We start from the raw sequence: 22,865 nt of genomic DNA, 5'->3' as shown, positions 1-22,865 counted from the left end.
GCTATATAATAATAATGAAAAGATCGCTACATCTTTTCGCTAATAATAATGAAAAGATCGCTAAATGAAAAGATGTACCACAATGATAGTGGATTCTATTCATCACCATTTTGTGCTTTTTACCTCCTCAGTAGTTCTTGAATCCTTCATCTTTATTTCTGTAATTATAATCCAGTGATATGATATAATTCTATCATATTTCCCCTTTCATTCTTACAAGATCCTCCTAATTGGCCTCCATGCTGCTCCAACCACATGGTCCTTGTTTCAATTTCTTAAATATACAGTGTCTCCTCCTACCATAGACCTTTGTACATGTTTCCCCACTCTTTCTAGGACATCTTTTCTGTACCTGAGATCTTCAGACCTGAATTTAAGTATAACTTCATAGTTTCTTCTCTAACCTCTGTAGGTGAAACCTACTTCTCATTTATGCCTACTTACTACATACCTTAACAGACTGATATCCTGTGATATCAGTAGTATCCTCCTTGTTATAGCAGTCACCCTAGTTGCAGTCATATGTGAACTGTTGGATTATCTGCTTGGCTCCCCTCTCCTCCCTCCCAAATTCTAAGCTCTATGACAGAAGGGACCAAGGGACCAGGCATGTTTTTACTCACTGTTGTATCCGCAGAGCCTCTCATGGTGCGTGGCATCAGTAAGCCCTTGGTAAATATTTGATAAATAATGCACAAATGACTGCTGCTGCTTTGTCAGACTGAATGATAAAATATATTATTATGTCCTCACATTGGACCTGGGCATATGGGTATCTAGTTGGTTGGTTTGTACTGGGTTGCAGATTAATCTTTAGAAATACGACTTCAGCAAGGTAAAATGTTACAGTACTATAGTATGTGTTTCCACAGGATGTACCAGATGACCTTGATGGTGCCCCTATTGAGGAAGAGCTTGATGGTGCACCTTTAGAAGATGTGGATGGAATTCCTATTGATGCTGCTCCCATTGATGATCTTGATGGAGTCCCTATAAAGAATTTTGATGATGATCTTGATGGAGTACCTTGTAAGTTCAGATTTCAGACTGATTAAATCTAGCTAATACATTTGATTCTAAAACTTTAATTTCCACACAAGCTGATAATGGAAAAAGGTTATAATTTCTGCTTAAGGTGTCAGACATTAACTTTTTTCTGTTTCTTATTTCTGCCTTTTCAAAATTCATATAGCCAGTAATACAATTAACTGTGCTAAGAAGGTTTTCTTGTCACATTTCTTTGTTTGGACAGTTAGCCTTTTATATGAGCAAATTTTCCCTTTTGTCTTAATTGTCAGGAAACTATAGGTAGAATTTTGTGCTCATTGTTTTAATAAACTCAGGTGCCTGCTCTGATCAGTTCTGTTTTTATTATATTCCTAACTAATATGTTCAGTTTTCCTAGCTGCCTAAAATCAGTTTTAGAAATAAGAATTATACATAATCATCATTATATTTGAATTATGTTAAGATATTGAACAGTTTCTGAAATCTATGGTTTAAATCAAAATTAAGTAAAGGTATCAAATATTATTTTACGTTCTTCTCCATTTGTTTGAAATAATAATAACCTGTGTGTTCTGAGTTGATTTATATACTATTTAAAAATTGAGTTTCAGATGCAGAGAATTAGATTAGTCATAATCCTTGTTTTTGGCACTCAAGTTATTGTAGGTTCATGTGTGGCCTTATTTTACTTTTTAATAGTACAGTGTGGCAGTTTCCAGCTCTTTCATCTCATGGCACGCAGAAACCAATTACTAAAATTCTGGGGAACACCAAAGACCAAAAAAATAGGCGTAATTTTGATTCATTCACACTGGACAGCTATTATTGTTTGTTGGCTGTTGCCATTTTTTAATTTTGCAATCTAAGGGAAAAGAGGTCAGTGCCTCTAAATAGTCAGGTATTATTGCATGTTTTTAAAAATTTTGGGACACACCAGTTGAAATTGCTGTTACACTAAACACAGACTCTAGAAGTTAGGGTTATCCCCTAGAAGTTAGGGTTAATGGCTTATCTTTCCTCAATAGTGGATGCGACTGAAGACTCAAAGAAGAATGAGCCTATATTTAAGGTTGCCCCTTCAAAGTGGGAAGCTGTAGATGAATCTGAATTGGAAGCACAGGGTGAGTAAAATCAAATACTGAGCTTTAGAAAACTCAGTACTTGAGTATGTTTGTGTGTGTTTTCCTTTTGTGTTTTACAAAGTTTCAACCTTAAGACCCAGTGTTACCATATTTTATGTCTAGTGGCTAAGTTTTCATTGTGGTGCTTTGTTATTATTCCTTTGGATCTTTTGGTTTTTATGCTTTGAGAGTAATTAGAGAAATCACTAAAACCTTTCAGGTTAAGGCATTTCAGTAGAAAATGTAGAGGGAGACTATTTGTAAATTTACGTAGAGGTGAGTTTCAGGGAAACTAAGCTTTGACCCTCCCATAGTGCTTATTCTAATCTGTCTTTCCTACTTGCTTGGACATGTATCCTAGTGCTCATAATGTTATTATTTGTAGGTTCTAATGAAATAAATTTTAATCATCCAGCACAGAAATAAGAACAACAATATTTGTCACTTCATGAATGTGAATAAAGTTATGGTGTATGTGTGAGGAGGAAAGAAATAGATTTAGCATAGAAATGGCCATTCCGAAAGAATAGATAAAGGTAGATAACCTCTGTAATATAAAATTTCAGTTCTAAAGCTGGGTTTCTACTGTGCTTCTGCAAAAATGCTAGTTTACCTTATGGAATTACAGCTTTTTTTCCCTTCTATTCAGCTGTAACAACTTCTAAATGGGAGTTATTTGACCAGCATGAAGAATCAGAAGAAGAAGAAAATCAAAAGTAAGAATCTGAGTTTTGAATATACCTAGCTTCTTACTGCATATGTGTTCCCTTTTTCATTAAAAGGTACTTGAAATAATAGTGAAGAGGGAAACTTCACTGTTAAAAAAACTTACAAGGATCATTTTTAGTTCTCCATTGTTTTTCCAGTGAATAAAGAGCGTTAGATTTCTGGTCTTGCTACATCTGGTTACGCTTTGCTTTTGAGTTCAGGTATTACATTCTCACTTTGTAGTTCTTAAACAGTCACCTGTATTTATTTTAAATCTTTATTTTGGCTTCAGAGAAAGTGATTATTAAGATGTGAATGGCAAGGTTATACATCTTTTCTTTTGGATTGTACATTGCTGGAAAAATGCATATTGCATTGAGATCATTCCTTTATTTAAATGTAAAAACCTCAAAAGAACTAAGATTAAAAGGAAAAGATGTTTTCCTTTGATGTATTAAGAAATTATAACTTTGAATTTTGCTCTTTGGTAATCACCAAAAAATTGTTTTTTGCATTTAACACCAAATGTAATTATAGGAATCCCTGCTCTCAGTTCTCCTGGAAGTTTATATTACTAGTTCTTAGATAGTACTTGACACCTTTATAAATCATTGCAAAGGAAGTTAGTATTTTTAAATAGGAAAAGAGGTGGCATCAAGAGCACAAAGCAGAGGTTTCCCGTTTTTTAACATCTTTTTCCTTTTATTGCTCTCAAATGGAAGAGTGAACAAAAGGACCTTTGTGTCCCAGCAGGATTTGGGCATAATGTGGATTCAGTAGATGGGTATTAGTACCATTTACATTGTTAAGGAAATATGATGATCAGTATTTGTGGAAACACAGTTTGATATGATGAGGAAAAGTTAGCAGTAATTTCCATAAACATCAGTGTGATTAGAACAAGTCAGCAATGGTTATGACAGAATATCTACAAAATACAGATGTGGTTTGCTGATGGAAATAGCTGTTTGAGGCTGTTTAGGAGTATAGGAATTGGGAACAGTTCAGTTTGCTGTAAAACGCTTTTATAGCTATAATCCCATTAATTAGAAACACCTTACCACTGTGGAATCATTGCTTTAAGAACCAGTATGTGTACTCATAAAAAGAGTATTTAATTTAGGGGAAAGTAAGGGTGGAAAAGCTATTGCAGAGCTCAATACAAAGTAAAGAAAAAATGTTTTTCACATACAACTTTCTGATCCTTGAAATTTTCCTGTGTCTCACTACTGCTCTCTAGTGGCTGAGTCCAAAATGCCTTTTTACTAAGGAACTGCTTTTTGCACAAGTAATTACTGTATTGTGACAGAAATGTGATTTTTATAAAGTATATGGCATCACCAGTGTTTTAGAGAAAAATTCCAAATAGTAATATAACATAAATTGTAATGAATTCTGTATGTGTTTAGTGTCTTGAATTCCCATTTCTTTAAAGAAGAGCAAGGTGAAGCTGTGATGAGATCTGAACCTTAAATTTGTACCATAAGAACTGAACTCAAAACCAGTTAGAATACATTGCTTGAGCCTTGAAAAATTAAAATAGCAATTGTAAAATATTATATATTTAAAATTATTGAAGTGTAGTGTAGCTCATTTAATGTCTTAATAATATGGTTAATGTTTAATGTCAGGTCATCTAGATCCTTTCTCTTATATACAAAAACATGCACATCTATTTTAAACATAAATTATACAATACTGCACATAATATTTCTGACCTATTTGTCACTCTAGTGTCATGGGTATTATTTCATGTCAGTGTGCATATTTGTGTGCTCTGTAGTTCAGAAGCAGTTACTCAGATGAGTGCATAAGAAAGTTTACCAAGGGATATTTGAAGTTGCTAAAAAAAAAATTAACAAACGTAAATAACAGATTGGAATTTAAACATTTCCATTACATAGATACCAGAAATCAATTTATTGTGTCATGTCCTTACTGATTGACCCTTTCTGGAGTAATCCTTCAATAAACATCTGTATTTTATGCACACACACAGAGTTTAACCTTTTAGACAAGATTGGGAGTGTTTAGGGTGGTATGGCCATAGACAATTTAACCTTTTAAAAGCATCCAAAATACTCGTAAAAATTTTAGGCACCACAAAACAAGAAATTCTTGTTTTAAATGTTAACTTAAAAATGCATTTAGAAAATTTCTGACAAATTAATTGGAAATATTGAAAGGTTTATTTTAAAAATAATAGGTTTTTTAATAGTTGGTTTTGACTTTTTTCTTTAAATATTGTATTGAGTTGTGTCTTTATGTGATATTAATGATTTGTGGACTCTAAGGGTATTAAATTTATAAAGCATTTTAGTTATGTTCTGGAAAAGACCTTTGGATGAGAAATTAAAAAGCTAGTCTTCTCTTAGTATCTTGTTTTTTCTGATTCTAAATTGCCAGTACTTTATTTTTATCTGCCTTGCTTAAATTTTTCTCATTCAGTGTGAAAGTCTTATCAGATTCTAAAATAATTAAATTTTTATTTGGAAAGAATTTGTTTATACCGTCTTCCTGTTATTACAGACAGTTTTGTTTATGTACTAAAAAGACTCCCACTTATAGTAGAATGTATTTAGTACCCAAATACCCACGTATAAGGGCCTCTCAGGCTCAAGTGCTAAAGAGAAAGGGCGTATTTACTAGGTTGAGCCAGCAATATTAGTATTACAATGTTGCTTATTAGGAACTTGGGTTATATATATATAAACATTCTGAGTTTGTTTGGGTTTGGATGACTTGATTTGCCCAGAGTTACCATATACACATACAAAGTCCAGTCCCAGTATACACAACTCCTTTTTTTTAAGCCCCTCATTTTTTGTGTGCTTAGAGAACATTTTCTAAATCTTACTCTTAACAGTGGTGACCAGCTTTCCACATAGTGCTTCTCGTCTGTTTCAACTAGATTGCTTCTGGTTCTTCTTTGTATCCCTTCCCATGGTAGTCACTCCGTCATTTTCTTCCTATCCAGTGGAACCAGCACAACTTTCAGAATCATTAGTGTGTGGCAGTATTTAAAATGGTTTCCTTATTCCTAGGGTTATATGCTAATCAAATAAGGTCTTTGCATGCTGCATCATTTCATAGTAACTTTATGTTCCTCAAACTCATGTATTCTCGCTTATTGGTTCTGTTGAAGGAAGGGTAAACATTAAGCTGAATGAAATCACTCTGAACTGTGATTTTATTTAGCTGCTGCAAGGAAAGCTTGTTGTAGAATGAAAGGCACACCTAACATAAGCACAGTTTTTTAAAGTGTGTTTTATATTGAAGCCCCAACTTTTTCTGTGGAGAAAATGTAAGTTTCATAAAGTTATCTCTATTGCTTGATCAGATATTTTGTAAAAAATGTTTTGGTGAATAGCGTCTTCTTATGTTTTGTTAATGTTATTTAACCTCTAAGGTGGTTTAAGCCAGACTGTAATACACACTTTTTTTTCCCTGCCTTGACATGCATTGTATTCTGCTTACTTCCAAAGTCAAGAAGAAGAAAGTGAAGATGAAGAAGATACTCAAAGTAGCAAATCTGAAGAACATCATTTGTACTCTAATCCAATCAAAGAAGAAATGACTGAGTCCAAGTTCTCTAAGTACTCTGAAATGAGTGAGGAAAAACGAGCTAAACTTCGTGAAATCGAGGTTAGTATTGCAGTGACACTTAAACTACACTGACCTTTCTTTTCTTTTACTGAACTAGGCTTCCTCTTGGAGTCACACCTTGGTACATCCTGTTCCCTCTCTGCCTAGAAACCATTATCCTCTCTGCCTAGAAACCACTATAACAGCTGACTTCCTTCAGGCCTCTTTGTGCAAGCATCCCTTCTCTTCCTGTATCCTTTTCCTTACTCTTCTGGATTTTCTTACTTCTCCTTGTTTATTTCTGTTGTGATTTTACATGTATTATGATTGTATATTATGTTTTATAGGGTTTTTTTTATTGCTTGTTTGTTTGCTTAATGTCTGTATTCCGCAGTAGGCTGTGATATCCACCAGAGGAAAGGGCCATGTCTATTTTCTTTTTATCATTGGATCTCTAGTGCCTGGCACATAGGAGATCCTCTGAATCGATTATATCTGGCATTATGAGGTCCATTACAGTTTGAATATATGTAGTATATAACTAAGAAAAGTAAGACATTTTCTGGCATGTTCAAGTTGTATACATTTTATTATAGTAGGCAATTTTTTTAGTATGTATGTACTGTTAGTGATAAGGGGAGAGTAAACATTAAGTGGGGCTTAACAATAAGGAGGAGAAAAACTTATGGGAGAGTCCAGACTATCTCCAGCAAACTTTTCCCTCTTTCTATCCCCTCCTTTTTTCATGCCTCTATTTATTACCAAGGATTTTCAGACATGTTGGAGTGAGAAGAGTTTTATAACGAGAACTTCCTGTTCCTTACCCTAAGGTGATGAAACAGTCCCAGTAAATGTCAGCAGTAGTGTCGCAGTCAGTCCATAATTGAAAATGTGCACATTAGTGATTTTAATGCTCTGTCCATTCCTGTAAGAGGTTTTTTTTTTTTGAATACCCAGTCTGCGTCGGTGTTATTCCTCTTACTCACTAATAACATCTTAACATTGGTTACCTTATTTCCACTTCTCACCTATTCACCGTTGGGCTGTTACAAGTTCTTGTCCACCTTCCTCAGATATCACCAAGCCAAAAAGTTAACAGAAGGCATTTTGTTTTAACCTTACACAGAATCATATGATGTCAATTATAAGTTTAGAGGATGGATTTCAAAGTTAAGTTGATTCATTTTTCCTGGGCTGTATCAGTTACACCCTTCATGGAATTTGTAACTCAGAACTCCTCCCAGCTTTAGTGAACTCTGCCCTACTGACCTGTGGAATTAATTGGAGTAGAAACAAAGACCAAGTTAACTAAAGATGTGTTTTCTTTATAATTGAAGTGACATTTTGATAATGAAAAATGTCAAAACAACTGATTGTTCTCAAATGTTTTCTTTATTGGTATGAAGAGAAGAAAAGTATAATTTAGCTCTTTTGCTTATCTGGGTGGTTTTTATGAACGTTATTTTCACACTATTTGTATTTTTGTGATGTGTGCACACACCCCTTAGTATACACATTTTCACACTTTGTGTTCTTTGACCATCCAGCCTCTCCTTTCTTTGCTAGACACACGACAGTCGTTTCCTTTGCTCTTGTAATACTTACCTTCACAACTTAACTCTTAACCAAATTCTAATTTTTAAATGAAGATCTTTGGAGAATCAGATACCAAATTCGTTGTCCTTGTGTTTAGATAATAAGTTCTTAAGGGCGTGAACCACAGCCCGGGCTTTAGAGCCATCTCACACTGCGGTGCTGAGTATGTGGGTCTGAGCCCGATTGCTGGAACGCTGCAGAATTTGGCTTGTCTGACAAGTGGCTTTCACATAAGGGAGTTTTGTGTTGATGTTATATTCGGACCGAGTATTTATCAGTTGCTACCTTGCTATAGTTAATGTTTTTTTCTTTTTACACACTTTTTCAAATAAAAGACATTTTTTAAATTGAATTTATTGGAGTACAGGTTTCAAATATACAACTCAATAAAACATCATTTTCACACTGTGTCCTGGGCCCATTGCCCCAAGCAAAGTCTTCTTCCATCCCCATTTTCCTCCCTTTGTCCACCATCACCTGTCCCCACCCCTCTTCCCCTCAGGCCATTACCACACTGTTCCCTCTGTGTTGTCTGTGTCTCCGGGCTCCGTGTGTATGTTGTTTTTACTTAACCCATTCACATTCTTTCATAAAGGCGCCCCCCCCACCAGCTGTCCATCTGTTCCAGGTGTTCCTGCCTCGGTTTCTGTTTGGTTTGTCAGTTTATTTTGTTCATTAGAGTCTAACATATAAGTGAGGTCAGATGGCAAAGCAGTACTTGAAAAACTAGAGTATTGAAAAACATTCATCTCTTACCTCACAGCTCAAAGTGATGAAGTTTCAGGATGAATTGGAATCTGGAAAAAGACCCAAGAAACCAGGCCAGAGCTTTCAGGAGCAAGTAGAACACTACAGAGATAAACTGCTACAACGAGTAAGGACTAAATATCAATCACATGTGTTTTCTAAAGTTAACTGGTTTGACTACCTACAGTATTGGTATATTGGTGTATTAAGGAAAAATATATTTCAAATTACATCCTTGGATGTGTAAATAACTGAATACTGGTAGATAATTAAGAACATGTGAAGTTTGATGTATCACAGTTATTTCAACTTGGAAAAGTGTTAGGCCATAGCATAATGTTTTATTGTAAGTACTACCTGTAAACAAGAAAATCCTGCTGGGAGTATGGTTTGACACTGGAAGACCTTGTAGGAAGAGTGTTTGTGACAGTGAGACACCAGCAAACATGAGAAGTGGCATAGAGACAAAAAGGTGGAAGTTGTGGTCAAGAAAGCTCACTTAGGACTCCTTTCTGTTATTTTCAAGGAGGGATAGCAAGTGGCAGCCTACTTCATTAGTGAACTCTAAACTTTTGAGGAACCTGAAACTCTCGTACATTTAAAAATCTGTAGGGGTACGTAGGATTTTAGTACAACCCATGTGATAATTATTGAGAGAACCCAGGAATTTTATTGTGGCAGCTATATCTTGACTTAAATAAAAAAAGATGATACAGAAAGAGAAGTAGGAAAAAGCTAGAAGGGAGACTGTCACGACAGAGCTGTTAACGGTGTGGGACTGGTGTTGGGAGCAGTAGCATGGTGACGCACCTTTGGCGCTGCAGTGTCCTGTGGGCTCCTGGGACCACTCTGCTGTGCGCTTGTGCAGCTTGCTTTTTCTCTGTGAAACTGGGTTGATTTTGCAGTCTCAAATTTGCAGGATTGTGAGTTAGATAATAGCTACTGTTATGTTTCATTATTGAATAAAAATGCTTATAATATTTTAAGTATTTTAACTATAGTTTGATTTCTATAAATTTTCAATGAGTCAATACATCCACACATCACCAGAGGAAGTTAGTCCCCTCAGCATCAGTTTAAATTTGTACTCTACGTTATGTATTTTGAATAAAGCTAAATGAGATTTGTTTAAAGATGCTGTGTATCTGCACGAATCTCTTAGTAAATGGTGGCACATGTTGATCTTTATGGGAGACTTTACTTCAGGAAGCTGGCTGACCCTGATGGCACTGCTACCCAAATGACCAGTTTAGTCCTCCTGCATTCCAGATTGCAGTGGGGAAGGGGGCTGTGTTTCTGGAAGGTGTCTGCGAGGAGTCAGCAGACTGTGGCCATAACCTAGTTTTTGTAGATACACTTAACAGATCACAGCCATTCTCCAGTGGGAAAGATGAATACTTTTGACAGTAACTGTATGGCCCACAAAGCAGAAAATATTGACTATATGGCTCTTTGCAGGAAACACTTGCCAATATCTGATAGAGGTTTCTTACCAGCTCTCAGATACTTTCTTGATACATACAAGTCAGAGAAATTAAATTCCTTTTAGTGAAGATCTGAGTTGGCTCTGTGGGATCATTGTCTGTAGCCACTCCTTTAATTGTATAATGAACAGAAATTATAGTTTCAAGTGAGAAGTGGCAGTTGTAGCATCTGAGGATAAGGAAATAAGTTTTTTTTTTCTGTTAATACAGTTGTATGGTCACATAGTCAGTTTTTAATAACATAAAGTAGGATTTAAAATTTCCAATTCAGTTTCAACTTGTCTCTCACTAATAAGATTTTCTGATGGATGATTATTGTAATTAGCTGTTTCTACTTTTCAGTGTATTGCTTTGGTAATAGCTCTCTTTTGATTCAATCAATTTGCTGTACAATTAGCAGTGCTCCCATTTTATTGGAATCTAAGATGGCAAGGTCAGTGTATTGTTAGTTTTTTTTTCCACTTTCTCCATAGAGGGAGAGGCAGCACTGTACAGGTAGAAGTTATGAGCCTTAGCTCTAGAGGTTGAGCTCTAACCCAGGCCTCATTCTGTGTGACCATGGGCATGGTACTTAACCTTTCTGAGGCTCAATTTTCATCTCTAGAACTAGCATGAAAGTGCTGTTCCTATGGGTGTTTTGAAAGGAATACATGAAATGGTATATGGAAAGTCGTTTGGTAATTGCCTGGCCTATGGTAAGCACTTGGTAAATATTTAGCAGCTGTCTCTGGTATCACTCTTAATATGCAAGGTAAGTAGAAGAGATGAGTATTTCTGAAAGAGTAGGAAGTATTTTTTTAAATGGTATTGTACATTCAGTAGTAATTTAAAATTAGTTAAGTATAATAGAAGATAAGGTATTATGTAAATGAGATCAACCCAGATTAGTATTTTTTAATGACTTAAGTATTCTTTAAAAAAAAAAAAAACAGGAGAAAGAGAAAGAATTAGAAAGAGAACGAGAAAGAGATAAGAAGGATAAAGAAAAATTGGAATCTCGCTCCAAAGACAAGAAGGAAAAAGATGAGTGTACTCCAACAAGGAAAGAAAGGTATGACATTTCTCATTTGATACCTGTACTGGTTTTAGGATTTAGAGTGATGTTCCATTTTGTAATATTTTCATCACCAATTCCAACAAACTGGAAAACTATTTTTTCACAATCAACATGTTTGGCTCCTACTTACAGGAAGCAGAATTAGCTGAGAAATGGGACATTTAGCTGGCACTTGGCTTAGGTAACTGGAACATCATCCTTTTATCCCCTTACATGGTTTATAGTGAACCTTAACTAAGAGTTCAGTTACCATATTAGGTATCAAACATAAGGCTTCAATTACTAAACAGCTTTGCTGCATCTTTCTTGTGCTTCCAGTGTGAGCACTCCTTCTGTGCTGAGTTGCCACCTATAAATTTGAGTCTCCCAGTCCTATCTCGAAAGGAGATTGTGTGCATAGACTGAGGACTTACTCCTCACTTTGTCTTCATTCTAATAAAAATCACTTCTCTTTTAGTTTTTATTTTTACTTTTATAATCCCTTAATTGTCTTATTTATTAGTGAAAATGGCTTCAGTTAACTTTTTTCCTAAGAAAAACCAGGTGAATGCAAATAAAATTCTGGTTTAGTCACTCTCCACATAGTTACAAATAGCATAGTTATTGATTAAATAGTAAATTTATTACTTTTTTTGTCATTACTTTGATGTAATTTCAGTTTTACAGAAAAGTTGCATGAATAGTGTAAAGAATTTCCAGATATCCTTCACCCATGTTCCCCAAATGTTAAATATTTCTACTTTTGCCCAGTCTTCTTTTTCCCTTCCTCCTTTCCCCAACCATTTCAGAGTAACCTGCCAACATGATGCCCCATTTTTCTTATATAATCCACAATAAAAGTTTAGCATTAAAAAACTTAACTGCTTAGAGACCTTAATGAAGTTTTGTCCAATGTCTCCATAATCTTTCTCATAGCAAAAGAAAATCCAATTTAGTTGAATTTAGTTTTTTGTCTTGATCAATCTGTCTTTAAGACTTAATTGGTTCTTGGTATAAAGGGCTTAGAATGCTGTTGGAAGGTAACATCACTAAGGTTAGTGAAATGAAGCTAGTGTAAACTAGTAGGAGTTAATAGCTAATCTGCTAGAAAGAAATTGAATATCTGATCCTTTGCTCACTATGGACTGTTCTGGGGGCTTTGTTCCATAGGAAAAGGCGACACAGTACGTCCCCTAGCCCATCCCGCAGTAGCAGTGGTAGACGAGTGAAGTCCCCGTCACCAAAGTCGGAGCGGTCCGAGCGTTCAGAAAGATCTCATAAGGAGAGCTCACGGTCAAGGTCATCTCACAAAGACTCTCCTAGAGATGTTAGCAAAAAGGCCAAAAGGTAAATGCAAATCGGTTTTTGCAGTATTTCACACACCAATATTTCACACACCAATTTCCTTGTTACTCCACCAGCTTTTAAAAATAATTTGGTTGGTAGCCTTTTTTTTTTAAAGGATTTCAGAAAAAAAGTAAAAACCAAAGAGAGAGCCTTTCATGTTAGAGTATGCCTTCCCACCTCCCCATACACATCTCGTGACTAAAGCACAAGAAGGCTTCCAACAAGTAAAGACCAGGAAGAGTTTAGCTGCTTTACTTTTCGTTGTGTTCTTCTTTAGTTTCTAGAGAATATTCTTTGATTTTTGTCAAGGCTGAAAGAAAAATGCATCTCCTATTCCTCCTGCAATCTTAATAGCATGTTCTTGGGTAGATACTTATGAAAATAAATACCATTTCAGTGTATAATTTAGTGTATGCTTTGTCCTTATAGTTCCAGAAAAGTGGTTCAGAAATGTTTTACTTATCTGGTGCTATTTTCTTGAGAGCTAAACTTTATTATTGTAAGCATTTTACTAAAATCTTTACAAAATAGATAAGTACTTGTGTATATGTACATGTGTATACATATAAATGCATTTATTTATTTGGCTGTCTTCATGAACAGCACTCACAAAATCATGCTTTCTCAGTGGTTTCCTTGAGTGATACTATAATAGTTGGAGCCTTTTCCCTCAAAAAGATAGGCTGCAAAGCTATCTTGGGTTTAAAATTTCTGAATGGTATTAGATGCATTTTGAACTTTATCTTGTGGATTTAGATATTCAAGCTTGGGGGTGTATCAGTAACTTGGGGAAATTGTTAAAACTGCAAGTCCCCAATCCCCACCTTGAGATTTGGGTTCAGTAGAGCAGTATGGTAAGGCTCAGCAGTTTCTGTACAAAACGTGTGAGAAGAGAGAGTGTGTGTGCACTGAATGGGCAGAATAGAAATCTGGGAACTTGACAGCCTCTTGTATCTTATCTCACTGATGTTTGTCATTAAAGCTCATTGTAGAGAACTTAACAAGTCAGTTTGAATCACAGGGGTACTGTGATAAATTGTTTTTGTTTGTTTCCTCAGATCACCATCTGGTTCAAGGACACCTAAAAGGTCTAGGCGATCACGGTCTAGATCCCCTAAAAAATCAGGGAAGAAATCCAGATCCCAGTCCCGATCTCCACACAGGTCTCATAAAAAGTCAAAGAAAAACAAACACTGACATAAAACTTTAAGATGCTGTCACTTATTGGAAATGCGATTTTGTTTTGTGCCTGAACGGTCTGTTTTGTTTTGTTTTTGTTTTTTTAATGAAAGAGCATTCCTGGGGTTTTTGTTCATTTGTCTGTGAACGCATGTGTACATTCATGAGTAACTGCATCTGTAGACCTGTCATTGTTTTATATTGTGTAAATTACTTTTGTTGTGGCTGTTTTCAAGATGAAATTTTTATTGTGATGAATTTCATCAGAAATGTGTACAATGGATCTGCTGGCAGTAGTAGTATTTTTGTTTTAGGATGCTGTGATTTAGCAAAACTAATACAGATGTCTTCCCCCATTTTGTAGCTTTGACAATTTGGATTAGATTTCAAATAAAATCTGAAGAGAAAACCATAATGTTGTTTTTTTGCCCTGTTGGTGACATCAAGTCCCTTAAAGTCTTACTGAGTTTAGCACTTGTGTTGTGTTTCTATACCTAATGCACTTTACAAGCTCCATTGTTCAAGCAGCTCAAGTTTTATGTTTAGTAAAATGACTATAAAAATTAGGGGACCTGAGACTTCTATTTGGTAGGTTCTCCAACCAGTTTCTTCAGTAAGGTTCTCTTGAGTAATACTAGTACCCAGAGATCAAAAGACGAGGTGAATGCAGCATGGCCTTTTGTTAATGGAATGGCTACCTAAAATATTTTTTCTTTTTTTCAAAAAAGCAGTATGATTTCAGTACACTCAGCCTATGTCCTGAGCAACTACTTATTATTGGGGGAAGATTGAGTCTCCATCTTTTGATTTTTTCATCAATCATGAAAGAAGTTTATTTATAAAATGTTTTCTAACAAGGGTCGGCTGTAGAATTTGTTGTTTGATAGTTGCCCCCGATAGCCCTCTGTAGGTTATCTTCACACCCCGAGCTTGTGTATGCTGCCAGGTTCTGTTTGAGGAACCTTTGGGGTTTTCTTGGTTAGTTTGGTTTTTTTTTTTAGATTTAATTTTAGCTTTAATTAAAATTTAAAAGTGAAACAGTTAAGGAAACTTAACATCCAGTGGTTTGTAAATTCAAGGTGCAGAAGTTGATTTAAACATTTGCAGAGTTAAAATCTGTTATGCCGTGGGAAAAAATGGCTGTGGTCTGAGGAAGAAATAGGAATCATTGTATGATATCAGTCATAATATTGCTATAAATGTAATGGATTAAAGGGCTGTGTGGACCTGAACTGACGCTGCTCTTCTTGAGTCTGCCCCCGTTTCTCCTTCAGGCACTTCATACTGTGGTTTGGTGTGTTTTATTCCCCTTAAAAGAAAGAGTAGAAAAATATTCCAATAGTAGCTTGTTTTGTGTTAGCTTGCTTTTTAAAAACATCTTTTCAAGTCGTTTGCCTAGTCACAAAATAAAATAAGCTCTACACATTTGGGGGGGGGGTAGGTGTATTAGCTCAGCAGTGAGGCGTGCCATTTCCAAACTGGGCAAACCTACAAAAGCTTTAGAAATGAGCCAATCAGATTATTTTACTTAGTGGTCATCAACATGCAGTATTGTTTGGAGGTTATTCTGTTATTCAATCTCTCATTTGTCCATATTGTCATGAAATGTTAATTATTCTAAATGTTGCACAGAATATACACAAACATTTGGTGCTAGTTTTTAAAATCTACAAATATAGCCATTTTAAAGTTACATGGTTTTATTCTCAGTTTATTGCCTGGGAGAATGGACTTTATATAATTAATTACCTTTTTTTGCAAAAATAATAATGTTTGAGTTGCTGCTGATTTGGACATTCCATAACTCTGGTTTCTAGTATAGGGTTCAAAATTAGTCAGGTAAAGATTTTGCCAGTCAGGTTGCGTGGAATGCTTGCTTCCTTCTCTCTTAAAAAATATCCCGGAGAAGTAGGAGTGAATAGAAATTGTTAGGTCAGTTTTGGGTGCTTATTTGTAGCATTTTTTTCTACTGCCATGAGATTTTGCAGTTCTTTTGTTGTGGATACAGAGACAGTGAGCATCGTTTACTCACAGTGGGTAAGACCAGCTTCCTTTCGGGTGGGTGGTGGGGATTGCTTAGGGTGATAGAATATGTATTCTCTGAAGTTTGTTAATGTGTATATTAGGTTGCATTGGGGTTTTTTTTCTGGAATTCCAAGTAACATTGTTAGGTAGGTTATTTGCAATTTTACTCAATGAGAAAAATGTCTAAAGTAAGCCTGTTTAATTCTCCATGGATTCTATGACATTTTCATGGGAAATATTCTACCATATTTTTATAATAGCATATTACTCATGTTTCCTATCTAAAAAACTCTTAATTGGATGGTGAAATTTCTAAAGGTTGACTAATCTGTTCCCAGGCAGGGCCTTCTATTTGCAGGAAATGCCCTGTTCTGGCTCAGTGATGGACAGTTATATATAGCTATGTCTTCTGTCATAGCTATATATAAGGAAATCCTCTGTTGTCTAGTCTTCTTAGAGGGTGTAAACCCTCTACCCTCTAACCTAACATTTACAAACAGGGATTCCTTATCAAGTTAATTACTATTTAATCTCCCTCTCTTCTATAGACAAGAGAAAATACAAGAGTAAATAGTGGTCTATTTCTTGGCAAAGAGAGACCTTTGATTGAAAGAGTTGTGTTTGAGAAAATTTTTTTTTGACATATTTACTTACTACTGTTAGTAAGTGTACAAACATTTCAGAACTGTAACATGTTGAGAACGTAGAGATTAAAGAACTGAACAAAGAGCGCTGGCTCCAAAGAAGGCTCTTATTTGGTTCAGAATGTTTTTGGCTTTTAAGCTAAAGTTTGCAGAAGTTATTATACACTGACCTAATTTTTCTTTATTGCAGACCATTCCTGTGGGCTTACCTTTAGTCTTTTATCCTAATTAAAGAATCTTAGAAGGAGGAAATTCTTGTATTTTGTTCCCCCAAACTTGAATATTCTTGAGCACTTGAAAATATATTTTAAGATATTTCAGTTGTGATCTGATTTAGGCTTATTAAAAATATTCTACACACATTTGCCTCCATGTTGGTGTAAGTTCTGAAAAATTATATGGCCATGATAATATAGTTTATTATTTTGATGATTAAAAATGAGAGCACATTACTCTGTTTGCCAAAATGACTTAACCTATTCTCAGATGCCACAACAGTATGATTTTTTTAGCAGAGAAAATTGTTTTTCAAAAGAAATAGTACCACTTTTCTAAGACTGTACATTTAAGAAATAAGAGCTTTTTTCCTTTGTTTTTCTCTTCTCTTTTAATGGGAAAGCTAATTACAGGAAATTCACTGTAGGTACTAATGACAGTACTAGTATAAGTTTAAAGGACATGTGACTAAAAAACTCAGAGCTTGGTTTATTCATATTTCATATGCGTGTTTTAGAATAGAGGTTAGGAGGTGTTTAATTCATTACCCTTTTGGCTTTGCCTTATTTTTTTTTATCAGTGTCCCAGGACTTAGATAATACACAAATGCAAAAACCCCAGGGAAGTGCTGTGAGGACAGACAGAGGGGACCACCCCTGGTCACACGGTGCCACCTCATGGAGTTTTGTGTACCTGGATTCTTTGTGTAATTGGTTATTTATTTAGTTTTGTAGATCTGTAGATAAAATGTTCTCGTTCATTTTCACATGTAAATTATGCTTGGAATACTTGTGATTTCTCTTTTAACTTCAATAAGCTCTTGTACATTTTATCTTTGGTGATTTTAAATATCAGGAAAGACTATTTTTTGGAAATGAGAATAATATTGTTGAAATTGGCTCAGCTGAATGTTCTGCAGGAAGACAATTTTGGGAGGTGAGCCGACTCCATAATGTAGTTACTCCTGGTGTGCGGACCCAGCTGATTGTGGGCCTGCTTTGCAGAGTGTCACTTCGGTTTTTCTACACCGAGATCGTGCAGTTACAGGCAAAGGGTGTAGAACTTGCCTTTTGTTGTCGTTGTTCTGACTCTTGGTTACTTGAATAAAAATACGTTGTTTTCATAGCAAACTTTAGACTCTTACGTAATTTTCTCCATGTAGTTTCCTGATGCAGGCCCAGTAAACCAGGGCCTAGCGTTCGGCAGCTTTCTTCCATGTCAAATGGGTGGTGTGTCACCTCTATCGGTTGTAGCTAAAATGTTACCACATTTTACATGTTCAAACTGTAATAAAATAGTTTTATGATAGCTTATTTTCTTGACTGGGGAATTGTGTTTCCTTATTGGTTCCCCCTTTTTTAAACAGTTACTTTGTTCTATTTTACTTCATTGAGGAAAATTCCAAATATATACAATAGTAGAATTAAGAACCATCAACCTGCAAATATCAACCTACTAGTGTGTATTTAAATATTTTGTTTTTAAAGCATAATGACTGACAGCATCATTATGTTCAAAATAATTCATTTTTCCTCTAAATTGTTATTTTTAATTTTGATAAAATACAACCACATTCACCATCATAACCACTTTTAGGTGTACAGGTAGCGTGCTGAGTGCGTCCACGTTGTGCAGCCGGTCCCCGTAGTGTTTCATCTCACAAAACGGGGTCTTCACCTGTTACGTTCCCCTTTTTCTCTCTTCCCCTCACCGCTGGCTGGCAGCCTCCGTCTTGCTTTCTGTGGTTCGGCTGCTCCAGATACCTCACGTAAGTGGAATCACATGGTGTCTCTTTGTGACTGGCACATTTCATTTAGCGTAACGTCCTCGAGGCCCCTCCACATGGTAGCCTGTGCACCGGTTCTTTTTTAAAGCCTGCTTTTTCTTTCAAGTTTCTGTAAGTCCTTATGGGACTCGAAAAGGGTTTGTCCCAAATGGCACATAGGTGTCTTTTATTCTGAGCAAAACCTTCAAAAGAAAACAAAGTGTATGTGCCAATTACTCTACAGCACTTTCTTTACCATTTTTATCACTTTTCATGCTGTGTTCTCTTTCATAGTTATGTATGATATATTAATTTTCAACACTTCATAGCATGGAGTTTTTCCTGATGAAAGGGGAAGTAATGTTTTGGCATTTAGTAAACTCAGTGTTTGGATTAGATACTTACTTTGCTATGGAGTCATATTTAGACTTGAATACCAGCTCATCTTCCTCATTGTGTGACCTTTTGGAACCTTATTTTCTCACACATAAAATGGAGTAGTAACCTTGTGTGTTTATCATAAGGATAAAATCACAAATCACTGGCAGGCAGTTGTCATGCATAGAAGTTAAAGCTCATAAGCATTCAGTATTTCTGAAAACTAATGATGGGAACATCTTCTAAAACAGAGTAACACAATTCCATAGCATTGGTACCTATAAAAGATACTTTCTTTTACTTGGTTTGTAGTTAACAGATTTTGGAAACTTACATTTGGGGATATTACAGTTTATTGCACACTGAGTGCAATAATAATAAACGATCACTTTATAATCTGCTGGCCTGCTCTTCTAGACATTTAACTCTATGAGAAAAACATTTTTTATTTTTGTCAAGTGAATTTTTAGAAATATGTTCTATTGTCATTTATTATTGTAGAATCGCATAAACCAGAGTTCCTAAAAGGGGGCCCATAAAAGAAAATCTCCATGTAGACAGTTTAAATAGGATATATATGGAAAGAGCCTGGAGAATAGTATAAAATATGCTGCGTGAGATTTTTTGTCCAAGTCCAAAATCAAAAAAGAAAAATCTATACCAATTATCAGAACTGAGTAGCAGTGTACAATTTTCACAAAATGAATGGACAGAGTAGTTTCCTGAAAGACTAAAAAGAAAGTTAATAATGTGTAATTGAACTTATAGTATGTATTTTGCAAGTTAAAATTTTTATTTTCAGATGACATAGAAATAAGAACTGTACCATAAAATAACTACAACTATAGAATTTGACAAGGAAGTGCCACTTTAAATTCTCAAAAATAATAGCTTTGCATTATGTCCTCAGGACATTTGTGAAGCTCTGGAAACTGCACAAACACGAGTTTGGAAGAACAAAAGTTTGATTAAAAACATTACTTGGTCTCCCATCTAGCTGAAACACTGAAATGGGAAAGAAGCATCACCTCTCTCTACACTGACTTTCTCTGAGCAGCCAACAGTTCTATTATGTGAAGTGCGTTAGATGAGTTTTCAGCATATTTTGTTTTATTGCAGTTCAATTGCTACAGGGGTGAGCAGTTGATTAAAAGCATTTAGGAAAGTGCTTTTCAGATGGTTTTTGGCCGCACTAACATTTCAATAAAGGATTTGTCAAATTCTTCATTTATTTCTGGGAAATTAAACTATCTGGGCCTAATGTAAGCCTCTATCATGGAATGTAGTAAGCTATCAAAACTAAAAGGTGTTGTAAGTAGATTTTTTATCTGTATATTCTCCAATCACAGCACCATGTAGCTAATGTGAATTTTAACTCTTGAGTTTCCAGACCACCTGTGTGTGTGTCCTGAGTGTTTCATAGGGCACTGACCCGTGACTTCTGATACGTCCTGTTTTCAGAATGTGTCCTCCCTAGAGCATGTCCAGCACTGTACCAGGCACTATACATGCGGGGGAATGACAAGCAGAAATCTCACTCAAGTACTTCTCAAGATACTGGTTTAATTCTGAACTGATTGCCTTAAAAGCATGATTAATTTTACTTAAATGGCAGGCATATGTTAGAGAAAATCTTGAAGCAAGGAATGATGATTGTACTTGTTCTCCTCACTGACACACACTTGTCAAAACTTCCAATTATTTTTTATTTGCATGTATTTTGTACTGAAACAGTGTGGTCTTCATTTTGTTTATTATGTAATAAAACCCAGCTGATAATGTATGAAGAATGAGAGACGTTTGGTGCTCAGATAAAGAATCACTCTGCCTACTGTGTATTTCAGTTTATAATGTGGTAAGTTGGAGACTTCAGCTACCTAGATCTGTTCAACATATTTCTAGAACAGCTTATGTTCGTCGTTAACAATTGTGACTGGTCCCACCCTACCCAGTAGAGTCATGATTCTCTTCAAGTGCCATAGCCGGTCACAGTGGGATTCAGACTACTTAGCAACGCAGATCACCACCTCATAGCTTTCCTTGTACCTCTATGTCCTTGTATCCCGTGGATGATGGCGGGGTGCTGGGGAAGTCTTCAAGTACTTGAGTATGCTAATACCTGTCCCTCTTTATCCTAAACTTTGGCCTTCCGTCATTTTACCTTGATGTGTGCTCACATGCACTCACCGGGTATCCGAGGCCCCTGGAGGACCTTGCAGAGCACCGTAATGTCTGTGTGGAAGGTGGTTCTTCTGGTGCAGGAGACCCTTTTGATGCAAATGGAGGAGATAACATACTTTGAGAAAAAGGAGGACTTGCCTTCCCCTCCTTACCTCTTCGGATTTCATTGTGCTTATTTCTTTCCCCATTTTCTCTCAAGCTTTTCGTTCTTTCCTTGCAGACTGTGTTGCAGACAAGGTAAATATGATAAATAAACTGTCCAATCTTGGCTCAAATGATGTTTCTTTCTGATTAATTTGTGCCGATTACTTTGACCAAAACAGTGCCCAGTGCACGAAGAAAAGAGGCAGGCTGAGAAATATCAGATGTTATCACTTCCATAATCTCATGTGTGAATGGGTAGTTGTCAAACCTCAGGGATATTTTGGGTGGAATGTGATTTTTAAAGACAAATTTCTGACCATGATCCTATTCAATAAATCTGGGTTAGCTCCCACAAGGCTTGAAAAGAAGAAAGCCACGCAAGCCGAGGGCCTCCTTGCAATCCCAGCCCTTGGTGTTTTGTGGCCCAAGATGACTTGGCCAGCCAATCAAAATGCTACCTGGACTCCAAAGATCCAGGGACTCCCTTCAGCCTTCCAAGCACAGGTTCCAGTCACTTCCCAGCTGTGTGGCCTTGGTCAAGTTGTTTAACCAGAGGCACTCTGAGTCCATTTTGTCATCTGCAGAAGGAATTTGCCATCCACTCACCAGGGTTCATCAAGCTTGAGTGTCTGCTATACACGAGACACTGTTCTGGGTCCTGGGAATATGTGATGATGAACAGGACAGTCTCGTTCATCCTTAGTCATGGAGTGTGCATGCTAAAGCGAGCAGCCAGACCAAATCAAGTGAGATTATTTGATGGCAAAATGCATTGGGGGGAAAAAGACCAAGTGGGTGAGGATTACCTTTTTAGATAGGGTGGTCAGACGTCCTCCCGGAGGTGTGGTGTCAACTGAGACCTGGAGTAGGTGGTGCTGGCTACAGGGTACTGCGTGCTGCAGGCTGAGGGAGCCCTGGCGATGGATGTTTGGGGGGGAGGGCAGTGGTGCTGAGGAATGGGAAACAGTCATTGTAGCTGTAGTCCTGTGAGGAGAGGAAGGGTTGGCATGAGAGGCTAGCAGGACTTAAAGGTTTTAAGCAAGGAAGTGGGCTACTTGCAAATCGCTCTGGCCACTGTCACGAGCATGGGGGGAGGTGGCTGGAGGAGAAGCAGGGGTGCCGGTTGGGAAGGTGTTGGCTGTGAAGACCACATGGGATGGTGTGAGTGGCATTGACCCAGGCACACAGCAGCTTCCTGTTAAATACTGGGCTGGCCAAAAAGTCTGTGTAGTTGTTTCTGTAAAATAACATGTTTTTCATTTTTACCAATAACTTTACTGATTTGAGCATTTTGAGTATGTTGGTTATCACCTGCTATTGGCTTCCAGTGGGTAGGGGCCAGGGTGCTGCTAAACATCTTCCAATGCATAAGACAGCCCCCACTTAAAAGAATTATTTGGCCAAAATGTCAATTGTACCAAGAAACTTCACAAACCACTTTTGACACATTTAGTCACAGCCCCTTCTCCATACACTGCACAGATCTTTTTTGTATGTTTTAGTTGTGTTTTTACCTTTCTTGGGACAATAAAGCACAATTACCCCCAAAATGTTGTGTATGTTCCTCCATCTTCAATATTAAAATAGCTGCAGAAAAATTTACCGTAATAATTTTTTAAGAAGTGTACATTGATGCGATGCGAGAGCTGTCACAATACAATCTGACAAAATTGTTTCAAATGAAGTTAAAGGACAACTAAG

General features: G+C 36.4%; 1 protein-coding gene across 6 annotated transcripts in view; it reads left to right on the top strand.

The window, feature by feature from the left end:
• U2SURP (U2 snRNP associated SURP domain containing) overlaps positions 1-21,301 on the top strand; it is a 51,611-nt gene extending 30,310 nt beyond the window's left edge. For 2 of the 6 annotated variants that reach the window (XM_037153435.2, XM_037153434.2), the window contains exons 21-28: positions 873-1,029; positions 2,034-2,129; positions 2,779-2,845; positions 6,323-6,482; positions 8,782-8,892; positions 11,182-11,300; positions 12,456-12,632; positions 13,691-21,296. In XM_037153435.2, coding sequence (XP_037009330.2) covers positions 873-1,029; positions 2,034-2,129; positions 2,779-2,845; positions 6,323-6,482; positions 8,782-8,892; positions 11,182-11,300; positions 12,456-12,632; positions 13,691-13,829 — 1,026 coding nt within the window. In that variant the 3' untranslated portion in view covers positions 13,830-21,296. Of the gene's footprint in view, positions 1-857; positions 1,030-2,033; positions 2,130-2,778; positions 2,846-6,322; positions 6,483-8,781; positions 8,893-11,181; positions 11,301-12,455; positions 12,633-13,690 lie in introns of all 6 variants that reach the window. The other 4 variants (XM_037153433.2, XM_037153432.2, XM_053667248.1 and 1 more) reach the window with 3 other exon arrangements.
• Positions 21,302-22,865: the final 1,564 nt, after the last annotated feature.

Source organism: Artibeus jamaicensis, unplaced genomic scaffold (genome assembly GCF_021234435.1).
Source record: "Artibeus jamaicensis isolate MK-2021 breed Jamaican fruit bat unplaced genomic scaffold, CSHL_Jam_final contig_466, whole genome shotgun sequence".
NCBI lineage: Eukaryota > Metazoa > Chordata > Mammalia > Chiroptera > Phyllostomidae > Artibeus > Artibeus jamaicensis.
This window is presented reverse-complemented; position numbering and strand designations above follow the sequence as displayed.